This window comes from Caretta caretta, chromosome 1 (assembly GCF_965140235.1).
Source record: "Caretta caretta isolate rCarCar2 chromosome 1, rCarCar1.hap1, whole genome shotgun sequence".
Lineage (NCBI taxonomy): Eukaryota > Metazoa > Chordata > Testudines > Cheloniidae > Caretta > Caretta caretta.
The window spans coordinates 159,435,198-159,457,039 of record NC_134206.1 but is presented as its reverse complement, the minus strand read 5'-3'; the positions used below and the strand labels follow the sequence as shown (position 1 = coordinate 159,457,039).

The following is a 21,842-nucleotide window of genomic DNA, read 5'->3' as shown; positions in this document are numbered from 1 at the left end:
TCTATCTTCCCAGTTTGGTGTTTGTTAGGCTTTATCGCCTCCACTCGACTTTCCCATCGTGTGGCACTAAGTGGTTTCAGTGTCAGAGAGGATGTTCACAGATGTTGCTTCAAAATTTGCCATCGATGAGTTGATGCAAAGAAAAATACACAGATGCTTTGAATTACATTAAAAAATTCAGCAGCCTCACTAGAAGCTGATGCTGGATCACTGACCACCAAGCTCAATGAATGAGAACTGCATGGGACAAAAAAAGCTCGAGGGTTTAACTCATGGATTCGTGTCTGCACTCCTCTGTTCTTTCCTCTCATGTTGGCACCATTATCGTAGCCCTGACCTCTCATGTCAGCTATCGCAATTCCCGTATCATTCAGCTTTATAAGAAGCACATTTGTCATACCAGCTCCTGTAGTATCAATGTCAATAAATTCTAGAAAATGCTCTCTGACAATCACCATTGCAGGGGCCTTTTCACTGGGTTCTGTTGTTGTTACAAACTGCACCATTAACGTAATTTGTTCCGTATGGCTGATGTCAGGTGTGCAGTCCAGAATAACAGAGTAATATCTTGCTGACTTCAGATAAGCCACAATCTTCTGTTTGACTTTTGTTGCCAGTAACTGTATGATCTCATTTTGAATTGTTTTTCCAAGGTAGTGGTGTGTGTACATTTCTTGGGTGGTGACTCTTCTTAGATGTTCCTGGAGTACAGCATCAAACTCAGCCATCAGCTCCACAATTTTAAGGAAGTTTCCATTGTTTGGCACATGCAGCTGATCTGAAGTGCCACGCAGTGCTAGGTTTTGGGTAGCAAGCATTATCACAATGGCAATTAGCCTTTTCAGAACATTTTGCCAGTAAAGAGACTCTGATGCAGTCTTCTCTTGATGCTGATTATCTATGGTGGCCTTTAACCTTAGTCTCATCTCAAGCTCATTCCACCTATGGAATGCTCTCTGGTGATTTGCTGCCTTCTCATGGCATGCCAGATTTCTAGCCAGATTTTTCCAGTCCTTTGTTCCTGTAGAACCCAACGTGGCTGGAACATTAGACTGGAAGAGTTTGCAACAAAACCAGTATGCAGCATTCTGGGTTTTTGGGTACGTAAGCCAGTGGTCCCCAACCTTTCTGTGGGAATAGCACATTTCTATTCCCAGAAGGCTTGGGCGGTTGCCAGAGACCCTGCCGCCAAAATGCTGCCGAAAAGTGGCAGTGAAAAGAAGCATCGCCGCAGAAATGCATTTCTCGGTGGCATTTCAGCGGGCGGTTCTCCAGTGGCCGCACTCGGCGGTGGCATTTTGGTGGTGCAGTGTCCTGCGGGCGCACACAACTGCCCTGGCGGGCGCCATTGCACCCGCGGGCACCGCATTGGGGACCCCTGACATAAGCCATGGCCTCTCCGCTTTGTCACCATTGGGGATTTCACACCAGTAATGTGTTGGATAGAAACTTCTATTTTCATTGTCTTTGGGGAACATGAAGTTTTTCACTTGCTGTGTCCCATGCACTACAAGGAAGTCACTCAGGCTACTGCTCAAGTGGGTCCACAGTCCTGGATCATCTAGACTTAAGGAACTAAACTCAGCAGCAGCTGTTTCTTGCGCCTCCATCACACTCTTCTCTGATCTACACTTTTCTTCAGGATTGTGCATGGTTACATCCATCTGAGATGGAGATATGGATGCTGCAGTAGCTGCCAGGTCACATGCACTCTGACTAACTGGAAGATCAGGCATCTCCTTACCACTCACATCCTCACTGGGGCTGGAAGGCTCACCATGAACATTTGTGTCTATGTATCTCAGGAGAGCTCCTTCCTGCTTAGATAGAAAAGCTTCCTTTGCTTTCTTTCTTTTTCTGAATGCTGCCCCAGAGGGGCGTTTTCTTCTTTCACTCATGACTGCTGTTCTGTGCCAGCTATAGTGGCTCTCAACACTCAAGTGAAGGGGACAAATAAGCAGGCTGGTAGCAGAGCCTGAGTGAGGGAAGATATCAGCATCTTAAGGGCCTAACTGGCTCCTACTGCTTCAGTTGACTGCCTGTTCTCCTCAAGTGGGTTCAGGGAAGCAGCAGGAAACAGGAAGCTCCCTGAGAAACTCGTGTTAATCAGTCCAGGCTCCTGGGGGTGCAAGAGAGTTACATAAGAGACTCCTCCTCCTCTCTCTCCCTGCAGCTCCTGCTGCTTTCTGTTATTCCCTCTCACCTTTTCTCCTGCCTGCCTGTTATATCTCTTGTGCCCTCCTTCCTCCAGCACAGCACTCCACCATCTCTGTGCATCTAGAGCGGAGAGAATACATATGCCCCAGCAGCAGACACAATTTTCTACACTCTGGGTCCTAGTGGCGCCCCCCCCGCCCACAGTCTGGCACCTGAGCAGGCCGCCTCAGTTTGCCTCATGGTAAGGCCAGCTCTGCCCCCAGCCCCCTCTCCTGAGTCCCTTCGTGAAGCTTTGTGCTTTGTGAAGCTGCCTAGCACAGCACACAGGATGTTGGCTGGATGGCTGCTTCTCCTGTCCTTGCTGCCTCCTCTGAAGATAATGAAAGCTGAGAAAGGGGACAGCCAAGGGCCTGCTGCTAGCTACCGTGACTGAGAAGAGGAAACATCATAACAGCATCTGCTGGCTTGAGGCAGGAAGTACAGGGTTTTTGAGGAACCCACCCCCCCTGCTCTGTGTGTCAAGGGTCCCATAGCATCTCCCTGGTGCAACATCTCTGCCCTGGAGTTTACCCATCCAAATACTCTCCTTATCTAATCTTGCTTAGCCTGCTATCAGTACAGGCTTTAGCTAATATTAGACTTGTTTTATTTGTTAAAATTTACATGCAGATATTTTAATATTGAAAATTACCTAAGTAATGGTCATTCAAGTCAGATACTTTCTAGAATCCATTCCAAGGCTGCAAGACAAACTGCAGCAGACACACTGAGTAAAAATGCTTAAATTCCAATAATCTATCATTTAATTTTAAAGGCATTCCTTCTGCATCAGAATCATTGTGGGGTCGAGAACGCCTGCTTCAATCGCTAGTTCTAAGATAAATGTGGTACTTTCCCTGCTTATCCCAGAGGTTTGATTGATGATGATTTCTTTTCTTCCCAGTACCTGTCCCAGCTCAAAGGATTATTTTCTCCAATGTGACTAGCATCAGCTTTCATGTAACCTGGTCCACAGATTCTGCACTGAATCCTGCTTTCCGATTTCTACTGCTTCAGGAAAAACAGCTAATATGGGAGGCTCAAACTGAGAGCACGAGTCTGACAGTGTCAGGGCTAGAACCTGGGATCTTGTACACCGTTGAAATCGTGACAAAAGTCTGTGGGAAGGAAAGTAAACCAGCACGCCAGAAAGTAAAGACTGGTAATTTCATTTAGAAACAACTCTTATGATTGCTTCTTAAAGGGTCAGCTCTTAATGCCACTGAAGTCAATGGGGGAAATGGACTTCTATTTATAAGAGAACGCATGGCCAGGACAGGGTTTGGTGGACATACTAAGGATGATTTAGTGGCAGCTGTTGGATGTGTGGTCAGGTAGAAAACAATGGGCTGACAATGACTGCAAATTTAACAGTGGTATGAAGTCAACGCTTGAGGCTGGCACTGGAGTGGTACCATTGATATAAATCATGTCTTGTGGATCTCCTCCCTTCCCATTCATAGGCATGGGACATCTCTGTAGCAATTACAGGAGTTGCTTCTGTGGGAAAGTAATACTGGGAAACTATTTACGTTAGTTTGACCCGATTCAGCAGGTAGAAACTAGGAGGAGTACCTATGCCATGTGCCAGACAGCTTTCTTCAGAACACCACTGGTCTGTGGATCACATTCTTCTAAATAACTGTTTTCTGATTTTGCAGCTGTTCAAAAACTGAATGGATCAGTAAGAATAACAAATATGAAATATACTGCAGGCTTGAGCAATGCAAGTAGTGAACAGTATCGTAATTTTATACAGCTGTTTCTTGGTGAAGTAAGTTGATTTAAAATGGTCATTATTTGTAAATGGGCTTCATAAAATGAGGAATATGATTGGCCAATGATGGTTCTGTACCATATATGTATCCCCATATACCGAAATGAATTGAGACCTATTGATTACATTAGAAAAAAAAAGGAAGCATGGTGCAGTGGTTAGAGCATGAGCCCAGGAATCAAAAGTTTGGGAGTTTATTCCTGGCTCTCTGTGCCTCAATTTCCCCATCAGTTACATGGGGATAATCAAGCAGACTTAACTCATAGGCAAGTTTTGAGGGGCTAATGAATGTTGTTGAAGCACTTAGAGATCTTTGGACTGCAAGGCACTATATCAGTGCAAATTAATTCTGTTGTTGTCCTTTCTCAGATACACACATGTCTGATATAGTACTGATTTTTATTATTATCCTGTTTCATATCCCCTAATTTTACAGCCTATTTCCCCCTCCCTTTATTAAGTCAGCTTTAATATCACATTTAATTAGGGCACAGAATACCAAACTACCTTGGAAGATCTATTTATCTCCTTTAACAGTCTTGTAATTCAGAGGGACTTCCTTTGGAGGTGCCACCCTCCTTTTCTTATTTTTTGGCTAATCCATCAATTGTTTGTCTTTGTTGTTCCTTTTGGCATTTATTCAACAAACACACAGGTCCCTTTACACTGGAAAACCATTGGACATATTCCAGCTGTCTGTCTCCTCTCACCAGTGTGCATTACTGAAACGTTGTTTGGGAGATTAATACTGACACTGATAAATTCGTGATTGACCATTCTAGAGCTTTTCATCCAAAGACAGCAAAACACTTTAAGTATCCCTGAAAAACAGCCATCTCTGGGATGCAAAGTGGCAACAGTTTAACCATGCTCAGGAAGAGTTCAGGATAGAAAGTGAAGAATGCTCTACGCAGCATGAAAATACAGGGGAATTCTTATTGAGAGAGAATGTGTAAAGTATAAAATAACTTCCCACTGTTGCTAGTTTACACCTTCCCTATGTGCAGTCAATGGGTCACAGCTTTCTTGAAGCTGTTTAGGCCTCAGGCTGACACATCCTAGCAATACTTGTTCAACAGCCGTAAAATGAAAGTGACATGTTCATGCAAAGTAAAAATGCAGCAAGTATCCACTGACCTCCCTCTTATTCATCATTGTTATATGTTTCAGGCTATTTTGGATATTAGAACCTTGATCAAGGCCTTGTCCCAGTTCCTGTCCCTTTCAAATTTTATTACAATGGATAAAATGAAATATTTTATCTTCATGCAGCATACAATCAACTTCTCTGCTTCAGAAGATCATTAACATAAGTAGTTTATCTTTAAAAAGATTAGGTAGCGAAATTAAAGTAAAATTGATAGCAATGTAAGCTAGGACACACAGTGTAAGCTAGGTCACACCCCTGCTTTAGGCTTAAGTTGATCACCTGTGAAAATAAGGAAATAATTGTTCCTTCCAACAATACTACTGGCCAGGTATTTATGGAGTCTTTCCCTTCCATCTGTGAACCATTAGACATAAGCCACTGCCCGAGGCAAAATATTCTTCCTCCTGATAGAGTCTTATGACAATTCTTGTGTTCCTATCTGTCAAAGAAGAGAGAGTCTGGAAAATAAAAAGAACTTTACAATTTTCTTTTCGGGATGTAAGGTCCAGACCTTGATCCCATTAAAGTAAATGGGAAAAGTCCCACTGATTTTAAGAGCAGGATCAGGCCCCAGTTTAAGTTAGCTTTGCCAGTACAAAAAGAGCAGGATGTTGCAGTGAAGGGTTGAAGCCCAGGAAACTGCAAGGCCTTGAGTCAGCAGGGGGGGAAAGCTCAAGAAGCAGGAGAGAGTGAGTAAAACTCTCCAGGCAGGGAGGCCTGGCCTGGGAGGGGGAGACGATGCAAAGGCCCAGTCGGAAGGGGCCAACTGGAAGAAAAGTGGAGAAGGCAGTGCTGGGAAGATTAAATATAGTCCCTCAGGGAGGTGGGGCTGTACCCAGCTGAAACTGGGTTGAAAACCCTATGAGTTTGTGGTTTTTTGAATTATCAGGAGAGAGACGCTGAACTGGGGTTGGGGCCTAGTGAGCCAGTCTGCACCCTAAGTACACAATAAATTGGCCCTCAGGAGGGGATTATTTGAACTGAGTGTGTTCTTAAAGGACCCTGAAGAGGGGAAAAACAGAGGCAGGGTGATGTAGAGTGACCTTTGGCCCTGGGGGGTGCTCAGCTGGGGCTGCCAGTGTTACACACCTTAAGCCTGGCTTGGAGGAACTGTCCTTGGGAGTGAGAGGGTCATTCTGTCTCTGGGTACGTTCCTCAGCCTCTCTGTTGAGACTACCAAGAAGGATGGCAGTTAGTGGCAGTTGCGGGGGTGGTCTGGGTGACATGGACTCAAGTCTATTAGTGCTGGACTTGGTTGCACTTTTCTTCCAGTTGGCCCCATCATAAAATGCAGTCGGTGAGGACAGCAGGGGTGTGGGGGCAGAGTAAGAGGTGGGAAGGATTGGTACCCGCCATCCTAAATACAATAGCCTATTCTGTTAAAATAGCCTCTTACTCATTTTATTATCAGTCTCCAAGGTTTTGTTGCAATTCTAATTCTTCCCTGCTCAACAGGACTCCCTACGTATGTGTCTAGAAGTGCCCAGATTAGCTATTTCATGTATTGCTGGCATTTTGCCCTGGATCTATTGGCAGGGTGGCTATTATCTCTAACCAGTACCCTTCAGAAATTACTACTGCCATCCACACAGACAGCTCCTCCACTCTGAACCTATTTCTGTCTCTTACCCCTCAACAGCACCAGACCTCCAGCCATGTTACTGAGGCTCCTTTAATTTCACTAGCATTTCAGCGTGGCTTCCCTGGGCTCCTCCATGAGGGCTGCTTCTTAACTTTGGGTTTATCTCCCTCCTGGTTTTCTTGCTTTACCAAAGGGGGTTCCCATCTCATGTTGTAGCTGTTAGTTTTGCCAGTGTTTTCCTCCTCTCTTGTAACTCTCCTTTTGACAGTAATGTGCCTTTTGCTTTTTACCTTTCAATGTACTATACTGCAAGGGAAGGTGTAATTGTAGCACAGGTAACAAAAGTAGTGAAAACACAGTGGCATGCACTTCAGGGTGGGCTAGCTGACCCCGTACATACCCAGGTTCCCCAGAGGCTATTACTTGGATAGCTAGCCTGTGCTGAATCCTATGCCACCACATCTATGCGACTATTGTTAGCTTTAATCTAGCTACCGCAGGTATCATGGATATGCCTACCCATGCTACAGTGACACCTTCACTCGCAGTGTAGGCATATCCTTTACCTGTTCTGTTTAGGAGTTCCTGGTGTTTCCTTCGTAACCTGATCTAACCAGCAGACCAAATTCAGTGATGAATCTGTTTGCATGCCACTTGAAGCATGTTGTGCATATGCTAAGAAGACTGAATGTGGTATAGCTAGATTTATTTTCTGGTAGTAAAACCTCAAAGTAGAGGGATGGATTTTCCTTTTTAATATAATTATTTCCTTTAAAAAGTCAGAGAAAGAAATGTCCTTTCATTTCATATACCATGGCGCTCCCTCTGCCTCCCGCTTTTATCATGTATTATTTTAATGGTAGGGCATTGTTAAATCATGCAGTAACCTGAAGAGCGAGGCCAATAGTGTCACCTAGTGGCTAACTGTGATGTGGCTAACTATAATGTGAACATAACCATGATGTTTTCCTGGTGCTTAGCTCTGAATAAAATAAAATAAAATTAAAATAAAACCTCCATTAAAATGGAGTCCACAAAACAAAGCTAACTGTGAGAAGGGAATATTGGTGAATGCTGAGGAAAGTCCAAGGGAAGATTGCAGACATAATTACTGTAATTCAGAGAACAATTATGAAAGATGAAAACTTAAGGCTAGATTTTTGCCTTATCTTTCATGATGTTTCAAAGTAAAGGGCAGAAAGGCCCCACCCCACTGTTTGGCCAAGTAAAAGTTTCTTGGATTTTGAGTCCAGGTCTGGTGTGGCACCCTGGATATTCCTTCCAAGAGCGAGTAGGTGGGGAATGGGTGAATCCTGTCTCTACCCTTAATGCATTGGAGAGCAGAGCTGGACCAATGGGAGGGGAGAAGCTGCACCCTGTAAAATATGTCAGTTTACTCCCCTGGCCCAGGAGCAAGGGGGAGTGGGGAAGGAATTGTGGCTGTCCTGAACCACTTACTCGTAGCCGTGCCTTTCCCAATATAGCCCATAATGGAGAAATAGCCTGAAAATAGCAAAGCTGCTCTTTGTCTACCTCGTAAACATTGATCTATGAAATGCTGCTCACTTGAGAGCTTGATGGTTTGATACGATTTGAGAACAAATTGTGTCAAGCCAACCTGATAGCTTTCTTTGACAGAGTAACAAGTCTTGTGGATAGAAGGGAAGTGGTAGATGTGGTATATCTTGACCTTAGTAAGGCTTTTGATACTGTCTCGCATGACCTTCTCATAAACAAACTAGGGAAATGCAGCCTAGATGGAGCTACCATAAGGTGGGTGCAAAAGTGGTTAGTTATCAATGGTTCATAGTCATGCTGGAAGGACATAATGAGTGGGGTCCTGCAGGGATCAGTTCTGGGTCCAATTCTGTTCAATATCTTCATCAATGATTTAGATAATGGCATAGAGAGTACACTTATAAAGTTTGCCGACGATACCAAGATGGGAGGGGTTGCAAGTGCTTTGGAGGATTGGATTAAAATTCAAAATGATCTGGACAAACTGGAGAATGGTCTGAAGTAAATAGGATGAAATTCAATAAGGACAAATGCGAAGTACTCCACTTAGGAAGGAACAATCAGTTGCACACATACAAAATGGGAAATGACTGCTTTGGAAGGAGAACTGCAGAAAGGGATCTGGGGGTCATAGTGGACCACAAGCTAAATATGAGCCATCAGTGTAACACTGTTGCAAAAAAAGTGAACATCATTCTGGGATGTATTAGCAGGAGTGGTGTAAGCAAGACACGAGAAGTAATTCTTTTGCTCTACTCCACGCTGATTAGGCCTCAACTGGAGTATTGTGTCCAGTTCTGGGCGCCACATTTCAGGAAGGATGTGGACAAATTGATTGAAGGTGTAGAAAACATGACCTATGAGGGAAAATTGAAAAAATTGAGTTTGTTTAATCTGGAAAAGAGAAGGCTTGAGAGGGGACATGATAACAGTTTTTAAGTATGTAAAAGGTTGTTACAAGGAGAAGGGAGGAAAAATTGTTCTTCTTAACCTCTGAGAATAGGACAAGAAGCAATGGGCTTAAATTGCAGCAAGGGAGGTTTAGGCTGAACATTAGGAAAAACTTCCTAACTGTCAGAGTAGTTAAACTCTGGAACAAATTGCCTAGGGAGGTTGTGGAATCTCCATCATTGGAGGTTTTTAAGAGCAGGTTAGACAAACACCTGTCAGGGACCGACTAGATAATACTTAGTCCTGCCATGAGTGCAGGGGACTGGACTAGATGACCTCTCGAGGTCCCTTCCAGTTCTATGATTCTATGATATAGGAATGAGGGAATTTAAATAGAGGATCTTGCAAGCAAAGGGCAAGAATTATTATTTTGAGACTGTCTACACTATGAGTTAGAGGGGTGATTCCCTTGCTTACACACACATACTCGAGTTAGCATGATTCTAAATAGTAGTGCAGCCATGGTTGCATAGACAGTAGCAGCAGAGGCTTGGCTTAACCATGCCAAGTACAATCCCACCTGAAACTGGTAGTTCAGTAGTCAGCACAACTCAGCCATACCTCCACGGCCACTACTCGTGCTACTGCAGCTACATTGCTAGTCATACTCGTGCTAGCTTGAGGAGAGCTAGCAGGAGTAGATGTGCACAAGCAGGGTAATCACCCCTCTGAAGCAATGAAATCTCAAGTTCTACAACTTGGGATATTTCCTCCTCTTGGCATTCTCATTTGAAGCTAATGGGAGTGATGTACGTACGTCAGGAGGACAGTGCATGTCTTAGGTTTGTCTCGGCATTTGTCTGTCTTGTTGTCTTAGAGTGTAAGCTCATTGAATTAGGGACTGTGTCTCGCTCTGTTTGCACAGCACCTAGCACAGTGGGGCTATGAGCTTCTTTCCACATTTGCTACTGTGAAATAAATAATAACAATAGAGAACTGATTATTACAAGGTACCTTACTGTGGAATGCGAAGCCTAATTTTAGGTATCCAGGTTTGAAAATTTCGGTGTAAGTTGTCTATTTCCAAATGTGAAAAATATCCTAGGATTCACCGACACAAATAAGTGCCACTGAGAGCTCACAGTCTGAATTCAGACATGACAAAGCAAGTGATGGTCAAAACCAGAAAAGAATACAGGAGGGGAAAAGAAACACCAGGGATACTCCGAGCAGCTTCTGAAGCAAGGACAAGAGGAGAACAGAGTCCTTTATGGAAAAATTCAGTGCATCTAGATATTACACTGGTGGCATATTAGAAGTGTCTGACAGGCAGATAGAAACAGCAGTGTACTCAGCAGTCAAACTTTAAAGAGAGATAAGGCTGTGTCAACAGTGTACAGTATTTCTCTCCCATATTTGTTCTGCACATCCTTTGCACATATATTGTGCATGGTTTTAAATCTGACAGATACATAAAATGTTATCAAACTAGCTGACTTTCATATCATTGTATTTAAAGTTATGTGATGGATAGTAGTTTTACCAGTTTTCCTCAGCACAAAACTTACGGCCTCTCTCAGAAACTCTGTATTATTGTTGTAGGCTTCTCCTCTGGAACGCAGCATGGTTGGGATGGGTCATCTCAGTTTGCATCTAAATTAGTAGAGGAAATAAATAGGATGTATTGTCTGCTCTCTCTTGTTACTGGTGTTTAAACTCTTTAACCATGTGGTAATATCAGTAGTAACACATTGCGTTTACGTAGTGCTTTCCATCCAGTGATCTCAATGTGCTATTCAAAGTTATTTAATTTTCAGCCTCATAGCCTATCTAGAGCTTGAGAGACAGGCCAGTATTATCCTGCGTGGTATATCTAGGGAAGCTAAGGCACAGAAAGGCGGAACAGCTTGTCCAAACACATGCATCCAAATCAGCGGCACAGCCAGAAGTAGAACTATGAATTCCAGTCCTGTGGAGACGAGACCATCCTTCTATCCAAAGTAGTACAAAAGATTGTTGCTATAGCCTAGTGATTGGGGAGGTTCAATAGTCACTGGGAAAGGCTCTTTTCAGTCCAATATAAATTCCAGAACATCTGCATATCGATTAAGTGTTTATTATCATTAGTCATGATCAACTGCCCTAATTGTAGTTCTCTGAGGCTAAATATTCACTTTCAGATTGTTTTAGTTATTTTCGGGCCTGGCCACGAGGCTGTCAGGGAAATGTGGGAGCCTGGGACATGTGTCCAGCTGGCAGTTAGGATCTGCAGCGACAGTGCAAGTCTCCCCATGGAAGACTCCTGTGAAACATTTTTGAGTTTGGCTGAGGTTGCGTGGAGACCCTGAAAGCATGAGAAACTGTTTTTCTATTTCCCCTTTGATTTGATCATTGGGTACAGATGGAGGCCAGATTTACTCGTAATACACAGAGGAACTTACCAGGCTTGCCCTCTGTGGAGATCCACCCTGGGGGAGGGCAGGGGGTGGTATGGCTGCTACATTCACGTAGGATTTGTGCTGCAGGAGCAGCTATAAGATAGGGTTGAGGTTCCAGAGGAGATTGTTGGCAGATACTGCTGCAGAGATGCACAGAATCTGGGCATCCTGAGTCCACTCTGCCCATGCTGCCTCCATAGCCAAAGCCTCTTAGTATTGGGCTGCACTGGCTCCTTAAAAGCCCCATGATGGAGGGAATAATGAGGCTGAATTGCACCAATGGAATCTCTCTCCTTGGCAGGCTAAGTGTTACCAGGGACCCCTGTCAATATCTACGCCTATCTCCTCCTGTGTATGCCCTGAGCTGAATCATTCCTGTGTTTTATATTCACCGTTAAATACATATTTAAGCCAAACAGTGGTATTCAGAAAATTCAGTAGTTAAATAAAAGCCCATTTTCTGCTGTCACTGTCCTGAACATGAAGCACGGTAGTTATGCGTAATGTTTGGGCATTCTGAGTCATCTTCACAGCATGTAATTTAATTCATACTTCTGCCCATGTTCACATGCATTATATTTTGATCACAGGTACGGAAATCTCTGCCTCTTAAGTTTCTTCAGGAAATGGATCTTGGTTTGATAAAAATGCTGATAACCAGTGTTACTAATGGAAGCATAGTGGTAGGTTTCGATTTACTGACTGCAAAAGACTTGGATATCCACCACCTTTCCACAGATTTTCAGGATGTCTTTAAAAATAGTTCCTATTTTACAGTTGACAACAACAGCATCTCCATACGTGGTAAGGTGCAGTTTTATATCACTGTAATTTTTCAAAACTAGCAACAGGATAAAACCTGTCATTTTGTTTGTGATTTTGAGAGTACAGCTTCTATGAAAGTGCTGGATGAAAACCCATGATCTTTTCCTTAGCACTTCTGCCAGTTCATCCCATGAGCTCTTTCAGAGAACTTCAAAAGATACAGTGAGATGTGTGGTGTAGCAGGGCTCAGATGTAGACCCTCAGTTTGGTTTAACTAGGACCACTAGTTATTGTACAGTTTCCTTCTTCTTACAGATCATTGATAAAGAAGATAAATAAAACTGGTACATTGACTGACTGCAGTAGAATCCTTTTTTATACAGCTCCTCAAATTGATGTCTCTGTATAAAATCATTTCTAATCCTTCTGTTGATGACACATCAGCAAGTTTTGTATCTACACCACAACGTGCTTATCCAAATAATGTTGTTCTAACCTCTCAATTAGAATTGCAGGCAGGACAGTATGGAAAACTTTACTAAAATAGATTTATTCCATCTGGTACATTCTCCTTGCCTGCCACACTTACAATCGTTTAATCAAAGAAGGCTATCGATTTTGCCAGACATTCTGTGTCCTTTATAAAGCCATGCTACATAGCGTTCATCAGGTTATTGTTTTCTAAGGGACAGATTCTAGCAGACTTACTCACATTTCAGTGGGACTACTTGAGGAGTAAAGTGCTACTCATGTGAGTAGAAGTGGCAAAATCTGCCCCAAAGTAATTAGAAAAGGTCAATCTGTTATTCTTTGCCCCCATCTTTCATTTGGTTAGAATAAATGAACCACAGTCTCTTGTAACTTTCTTTGCTCCTTCCTAAAGACATCCTTCTCCAACTCTGGTTCTTACTGAGATATGTTCTGCCTACACACTCTTATTGAGTTGTTCATAATGGTCTTCAGCTATTCCACAGTTCTGATACTCTCAGCTACATTTCAATCTGCACACTGCGGTAGATGGCCCTTAATGTTTCTTCTCTGAAAGTAGTGCACTGCAAGTCTACAAAAGCTGAGTGCAGGTTGGATATTTCTATATCTATTTGGATTTTTAGTGCCCATTTTTGGTTGTGAACACTCGTTTTGAATCTCCTGCATGTAAAAACAAAATACATGTTCTCCTATGGCACAGAGTCTGATTTACATAAGGCACAGAAATCCATGCTGTTGACCACATGGAGGTGCATTTTCTCCACCTTCACCACAACCAGCAACACGTGTCTCATTAATAATAAAAGAATGCCCATATCATGGTAGCACGTCAGTGAGGACAGGGATATATATGCCCCCTGAAACTGGCATTAGTCTGAGGGGTTTCAGGGACAGAGTTAACACGAGCCACCTCTAGGGGTGTGGTTAGTATGCAGATTAGTGAGAGTAACAAGTGGGAAATTTGAAACCCACCTGTGCCTGTTTCCATTTATGCACAATCCTGAGTAGAACCTGTACAAAAATTGAAATTTGTAACAAATATTTGTCCTTGAAATTCTAAATTTTGGCCGAAGAATGGAAAAACAATTTGATGAAACTTTCCCAAACTTTGTGGCCTGTTTTTCAACCAGCTCCAAATATTCTTTAAATTACCAACCACCCTCTTCCCTCTTAAGAGTGTTGAATCTGTAGGATGGAAGAGTCTGTTTGGGAGTAGTCCCTTGTGACAGCTATCAGTTTTGGGGGATGGGAGAATTAATTGGGTGTGCCGAGGGGAAGGGGTTGAGGGGATCTGCCCTCCCATTATCAGCTGCCAGCAATGCCACTGGAGGCTCTTGCTAATTCTGACCTTCCACGCACTGAGTATTCTTGCTCTGCTAGCATCAGCAGCTTCCGGACTGTGTGTGTTACAATCTCCCAGATAAACAACACGCATGTTGGTGCCATGATGCTGGCAATGAGAACTAGTGTCCTGGGTACCATGATGGTAGTTCCAGTTAAGGAATAATCACAATGCCAGTAATGCTCTCTCTCTCTTTTTTTTTTTAATAAAAAACCCAAAACTCCAAACCCCAACAGATTATGATGAGTGTGAAAGAGAAGAAGATGACTGTTCCTCGGATGCATCATGCCACAACACATATGGGAGCTATCAATGCAGCTGTAATGAAGGATTTGCTGATCTCGATTCAGAGAGACCTGGGAGAAACTGTGAAGGCAATATTGTTTTTCATTACCTAGTGATTTATTTTAAATTATAATGATGGAGTCTTCATAAAATCATTTAGTTACATCCACTTCTGCTGGAACTGCACTGCGGTCCATGGAGGTATACTAGGGATGACTTTGGCTCAATGTGTTCGACCACATGCTACTGAAAAATATGTATATTTTAGTGTATTTTGCATATTTCTGTTATATTTAATTGCATTTATTATACTTTTGCTTTATCATAAAAGTTTACTGTATGAACAGTTAATGGGCCCAGTTCATTCTTTTATTTTTTTTCTTTTAGCAATGATTTCTCTTTTCTCATTTTCCCCCTTAAAGGTAAATGGAATTGTTGAGAGTACCAGTTATTTTCTTTCATAAGGAGTAATAGAAGGGACATCAGAGATAGAAGATAAGAGACTAAATCAGAGTGGAAGCAGTTTATGTTATGAGTTATAGTATGGATAAATACTGATGTTATAACTCATTGATTTGTCTTTAGTTAATGCATCCAACTCCTGGCACCTTTCCTCAAATAATTTATTTGTTCACCTAAAACAGGTCTTTCAGTTCTTTTGAACCACTTTTCTATGGATTGTATTTGTTTTTGTAACCATAGTGATGAACTCTGTGTATTGGCTGAAATCTCAACTATTGTAAATACATGCCTATCTTTGTTAGGTTTCAGTAAATCAGGACATTTTCTTAGCACTGTGATTATAAGGATTTGGGAAAGACATTTCTGAAAGAGCTCCCGGATCCTTTTTCCTGCCATGAGATCAGTAATTTTTCAATTTAGGACATTCTCAGAAGACATGAAGATGGTTTCCTAGAAAATATATTTTTTAAAAAATTTGGATTGGCAAATGCATGCTATTCATGCATATAATTCAGTAAAATATTGCATAATAGGATCCACACTATTCAAAACAAATCCAGTATTAGTTATGTGAATGTAGATCATTACGTTGGTTCCCTCTAAAATCAAAGATGGGTGCAGAGTAGGGCTGTGGGTATCATTAAAGTATCATAGGGCAATCTAACAGGTAACCCAAAAACCTGTGATAGAAAAGGGGCTGAGGGAAAGGAGTTTTGTGTTCAGTACCCAGACTATCCCCCTCCTACCTCCCCCAGTTTCCTTCTCTTTCATCCCTCCCTATCCCCAGTAAAAAACTCCTACTGACATACATTTGCTAACTTCCTCAGTAAAGCTCCTTACATACATCTATAGACAGTACCTACCTGCTGTAATACTATTGTGCTGCAGGGCAACAAGAACCAGATTCTCCAAAAAACTCAGGCCAGGGTCAGATATTCATGTGCCCAGCACTCACAGCTGGAGCCACATTTTACAAAGAGCTCAGCTCTCATTTAGGGACAAAAATAAGGGCCTGATTTTCAAAAGTGTTCTGCATCCAGTAGCTCCTATTGTTACCCTTATGGCCACTTATTCTGATGCCTAAATGGGAGGTGAGCTATTTTGAAAATCTGGCCCCCAAGAGACACTGGGAACACACACACATTGTGAGTGTGTAAATTATTGCAGCCAGAAAGAAATGGAATCTTTGGTCTTTTCTTGCCGGTGTCTTTATTTTTAATTAAGAAAAAAGCAATAGTGTATTTTGAGGTAATTACCCATGACCAGTTAAGAAAGAAGAGCAGCAGTTCTTCTACCAGTGATTGAAAGTTTCCTGATAAGGGTTTTTTTTATTTGACTATTCTTAAGAAATCAGATTTGAAGCTGTAATTTACAATCCCTTTATTTTTGTTGCTCCATAGCATTTCTTCTTAGCCATGGTCCTACCACTGCACATGGCAAACAGGTAGGCAGCACAGCTTTACCTGTTACACGTCCACATACTTCAGCTCATGTGTCTTCACCTGCTACAGAGGATTCATCTGCTGCTAAAACCAAAGCTAAAGAGGATGCTATGTTTTCTAGCACCGCAATGCCACGTGCTTCCACAGCATCTGTGTTGAATGCCCGTAGCTCGCCACACGTCACTACCTCGCCACTCACTAAATCTTCCCATGGGGTATCCTTAAAGGATGCAGTGAGAGTGTTCTGTGAGATTGAGAAGATTGTCATTGCCATTCAGAAGATATTTCTGCAGCAGGAATCTATCCCAGAATCTGCACTCTATCTTGGGGAGCCTCACTGCAACGTGCGCTTCAGCAACGACACTCGTGTGGTGCTGTGGACAGCGTGGAACGAATGTGGAACTGAAGTACAAAGTGTAAGTCACCTGAACAGATGAAGAAACACCTGGCGAATGTACTTGTCACTGGAGAGTGCAGTGGCAGCGATTGGGCTTGGGGGCACAGTCTGTTGCTGCCAGGTGTTTCCTGAAATGGTGAACAAAGAATTCAATCCCACTTTCAATTCCCAAAGTAAAATCACCTCCACTTTGACCTGGGGAGTAAGGAGGTGGGAAGTAAAGATTGTGTCCTCAACACCAAAACCCTCATTGCACCCCCCACAATCAAACCCATTTGCTAGCCTTTGGGGGTCCAACAGCCTGCAGTGTTGTTCCCTCCCGTTTCTTCTGTTAACTTCTCACTGCCAGTACACAGAGCTGTGGCATATTTAAAATTTGGGGTCTGAATGAAATAAGTTTAATGTAATATGTAAATGCATAAGTAACCCAAGCAAGACTGAACTGATTGGTCTAGACTCAGTTGTTCTCAAACTATGGGGCGGGCCTCCCAAGGGAGGCGTGGGAAGGTGTCAAGGGAAGCGTGAGCTGTGTGTTTTTAAGTATGTATTTATTTATTTATTTTTGAAGATCTGTGGCTCTCAGCCCCAGGAGGTGGGACTAGTGTAGAAGGGCTGTGCACAGCTGTGGAGGTGGGTATAAAGGGCACAGCCAGAGGCCCACCGCCCCCGGGCTGACAGCTGAAGCCCCACCGCCTGGGCTCAGGCTCTCCTTCCCCTCCCATCCCCTCTCCTCCCCCCCAATCCCTCACCTGGAGGCAGTGGGGCTCTGGCTGTTAGCACTGGGGTGGCAGATCTGCAGCTGTCTGCCCCAGGGTGACAGCAGCAGTGCAGAAGTAAGGGCGGCAATCGGGAGGTAAATCTGCTGTGAAAAGTGATAGCTATCATTTTTCACATTGCCACCCGTACTTCTGTGCTGCTGTTGCTCTCTGCTCTGCCTTCAGGGCTGGGCACCCGGCCAACAGCCGCTGCTCTCTGCTCTGCCTTCAGATCCTGGTGGTGGTATATGTACTTGGGAGGGGGGAATAAACGACTACAGACCCAAAGAAATGGGGCCTGATCAAATAAGTTTGAGAACCACTGGTCTAGACAGGGGACAATGTGGAATAAAAAGCCCTGGTCATACAAATGGTATGGATGTTTTATGGACCAGTGAACAATACGTACTAAGATGAGAACAGCAAACTTGTTTTCATTTGCTAGCCCCACAATGACAAAGCTAGTAGATGCTGATGGTTTGGGTTTTATTGGCCAGTTGTATACAGAATTCCTGAGGTATTACTTAAAATTACCAGAGGTAGCTGACTAGTGGGACTAAGGTGTTCTCTGAAACATAAAGGTTGATAAAGTATCTCTCTCTCCTTTTTCTGTTCCAGAATAAGACCAACACTATTGTGAAAACAATACTTCAGAATGACATCTCCTCTCAGCGAGTTATCCACAACTTGAAGATTGTCAGTCCAATCCATTGTGTGTTTCAGAATGATCTCTTGACTTCATCTGGATACGATGCAGAAGGGTAAATAAAAACTCACCTGACTTCCAGTTCTAATGTATGGCGTTCTGTGTGTGTGTGTGTGTGTGTGTGTGTATGTGTGTGGATGGAGTGGGGGGCGGGAAATGTAGTCTTCTAAGGTGTATTCTAGTGGCATGTGCACAAGTTTGGGAATCAGAAATTCCTGTGCTGCAATCCCAGCTGTGTCACTGGTTGTGTGGTCGTGGGCAAGTCGTATTCCCCATCAGCAAAATAACTGCCTCTGGGAATGAATGAATGTACACTGCTGTGTAATCACTATGCATTATGATGAAGATGATGATGATTTTTAAAATCCACCAACTTACTTGATGACCTTTGAAAATATGTAATGCAAATTTCGTTCTTGCGGAAGGCTCCAGGTTACCAGCACTATAGAGTGAGATCCTCTGTTTATATCTATAGAATGGGCAGCGCACAAGAAATGACAGCCCAGACTTCTTCACATTGTCTTGCCAATGAGCCGCATCCCTTCCTCAGATGGACCACTTCTCTCTTTCTTTTCACCACACCCAGGCCGTCACCAAATCCTCTCACTTTCTTTCCTGTACAGCTCCAAAACCCATCCTTTCCTCTCCATTCCTACAACAAAACTGCTCATCTGGACCTTGGTCATCTCTTGCCTTGATTACTTCAATCACCTCATCTGGCCTCCATGATTCTCCCCTCCCCCCATGCCCACTCTCTTGCAGTGTGTCCAAAAAGCTGCATCAAAAAGTCGTGCTCATTTACTGTTCTGACCCCATCACTCCCTCTTCAAATCTCTTCACTGGCTTCCTCTTGTTTTCTGCATCAGGCTCAAGCTTCTTGTTCGGCGCTTTGGCGGTATACTCCTGTTCCCACTTTAAATCACTGTCATCACTACGCTGTCTGCTCATACTGCAGTAACTTCCACCTTTGTAGCCTCCCAGAGTCTTCTCCATGCCTTCTTCCATACTACCCTAAGGGCCTGGATTGCAGCAAGCAACCACCCTTTCCTCTTGAAATCCTAACAATATGCTGGACTGCAGATTTTTCCTCACTACTGTAGTGCACATGTGCTAGAGAAACGGTAATTGTATATGTGACCAGTTAAAAACACTATAATCAAATCTATGATCTTTAAAAGCGGCTTATTGTCTTTTCAGGGTTTATACCTTTTTTGAGGATTTACATGGATCTGGATATTTTATAACTGAGATGCATTTGTTTGTTGGAAACTCTTCAATCCCCAAAAATTTCAGTGTCTCTGCCAGTGATGATATACTGATTGAGGTGGGAATTCAAAAAGGAGACAGCAAGCTCAAGGTGGTCATCACTGAGTGCTGGGCAACTCCATCTAGTAATCCAGTGGATCCTCTATCATTTGCTTTTATTAACAACAGGTACAGTACACACATGTTAGAAGTGACATAGGCATGTGCAAGCTGTCTAGCAATGTAGTCCCTGAGCTTGAGGAACCTTTCCATGAGCCAAAGATGGCTATTAATACCCTATTTTTTTTATTGTACTTTTTACATGCCCTCAAGGAGTCCTTGTTCTTTTCAAAGCCAAATACTTAACTTCAGACATTCTAAAAGAGAGTCTGGGGGGCGGGGGGGCTGTTGCCTCCCCCTAATATTTGTAAAGGAGATATTCAGTGTAGGTCTACTCTTTGATTTCTGATTGGTCCTGGAGGCGTACGTGGCTTTGGTAGTCAACAGTGCATGTGCTTTTTTTAAAAAAAAAAAAATCTATGTGCAGCCATTTCTTTCTGATGCAGCCATTACCAAAGGCATGCATGCCTTTACGGCCTTGAAGTTAGATTATTGCTATATGCTCTATATGGGGTGATCCTTGAAGAACACCCAGAATCTTCTTATGAAGCAGAGTATGGTAGCCTGATTTGTAAAGCAGAATAGGCTACTAGGACATAATTTGAAGACAGTGGTTGAATAAGTGAAACCGAGGAACTCACCTGGCTTGCAGTACCTTTGTTACTGGTGAGGCACATGAGAAAGGAGGAGAGAGCTCTAGGTGACACTCAGGGTATATCTACACTGCAATAAAAATCCTGCGGCACTGAGTCTCAGAGCTCAACTAAGTTGATTTGGCCTTGTAGGGCTCCAGCTGCAGGGCTAAAAATAGAAGCATTGACATTTGGGCTCGGGCTGGATCCCAGGCTCTGAGATTCACCTGCCTTCTGAGCTTTCAGCATCTGGACTCCAGTCCAAGCCCGAATGTCTACAGTGCCATTTTTAGCCCTGCAGCCTGAGCCCTGCCAGCCCAAGTCATCTGACTTGGGCCAGCCTTGGCCATGCCGTGGGTCTTTTATTACAGAGGAGATGTACCCTCAAAGTCCAGGTTCATTTTGGAGGGGTGGCAGTTTGAATGAAAATATTTAATAGTAACTTAGGCCCATCTGATATGGAAATAGTGGAGAGGCAATAACAATGGAGAACCTATGATATATGATTACAAAGACAGCTTTTAAAGTAGAACCTCACTTTCGGAGCTGAAAAGAAAATACTAAAAAACCCTATTTAATTTCTGAAGAATGGGATTCCTTCACCAGCATCACCCTTCCAAAAGTCAGAATTAATTCTTACCTGTAGCAGGACATTTGAACCCGTCTCAAATGGTGCTCTGGGCATGACTGGTCTTCAGTTTACTTTGTCAAACTACTGTATTGTGTGTAAAATAGTCAGTGTTGTGTGACACCAAGTTCATCTTTGGGCTTCAGTCATCTCAGACTTCAGTTTGTTTTTTCTCCAATGCTGAAGTTGAAGAATCTCACTAAATACTCACCTCTGAATCTCCAGTGTACTTAGCTACCCAGGCTTTTGTGTGCAGTGGTGTTCTATCCTAGGGACAAGCCACACTGCACCCGTGTCTGTGCTGGAGAACACTCTATGGAATACCTAGATAAGGATTTTCGGCTGACGCTTATAAACGGAACTACAAGGTGCCGTTCCTGGGGTATAACATCTATAGCTTTAGTTATTTTGTGTGTCTTCCTATTCTCTTTTAGCTGCCCAGTCCCAGAGACCTACACCACCATGATTGAAAATGGAAATTCAAGAAAAGCTCAGTTGAAGCTGAAAATCTTTTCCTTTATCAACCACCCTGTGGTTTACCTACATTGCAAAATTCGTATTTGTGTGGAAACTCCTGAAAGCACCTGTAGGACGGTAAGGGGTTTGCTCCTTAAATTTAACTTTCTATGTGACATATGACAAGCAGTGCTCTAACTGGAAAATGAAGGGATAATATGTTTCCGAAAGGTGATGGTATCCTGTAAACTTCTCTTCTCCATTTTCCTTCATTTTTCAACTTGCAGCAGTGTGAAGTGGGGAAATAATATAGCCACAAGTAAGCCTCAGTCTTTATTTCTCTTTCCATTCCCTATGCTTCAGCTGAAGCATGGAAAATAAATAAAAAATCGGATGGCTCTGGGGGTGACTGGAAAAAAAGTACCATCTGATGGCCTTTGTGAAAGGAGCAGGTGATCTCAATACAAATCCTAGTGGACAGGTTCCACAGAATAAAAAACGGTCAACTAGCTGGTAAGGATGCAGTCTCATCAGAAAAGCCAAAGTTGGAATTATCAAGGAGACCG

General features: G+C 43.0%; 1 protein-coding gene across 1 annotated transcript in view; it reads left to right on the top strand.

Annotated features, from left to right (window-relative positions):
- The window catches only part of UMODL1 (uromodulin like 1), a 66,271-nt gene that overhangs the window by 35,070 nt on the left and 9,359 nt on the right, over nt 1-21,842 (top strand). Inside the window, exons 12-19 of the mRNA XM_048865842.2 lie at nt 3,101-3,358; nt 3,858-3,970; nt 12,143-12,356; nt 14,385-14,522; nt 16,296-16,753; nt 18,108-18,250; nt 19,393-19,629; nt 21,255-21,414. Of these exons, the coding sequence (XP_048721799.2) occupies nt 3,101-3,358; nt 3,858-3,970; nt 12,143-12,356; nt 14,385-14,522; nt 16,296-16,753; nt 18,108-18,250; nt 19,393-19,629; nt 21,255-21,414 (1,721 nt within the window). The remainder of the gene's footprint in view (nt 1-3,100; nt 3,359-3,857; nt 3,971-12,142; nt 12,357-14,384; nt 14,523-16,295; nt 16,754-18,107; nt 18,251-19,392; nt 19,630-21,254; nt 21,415-21,842) is intronic.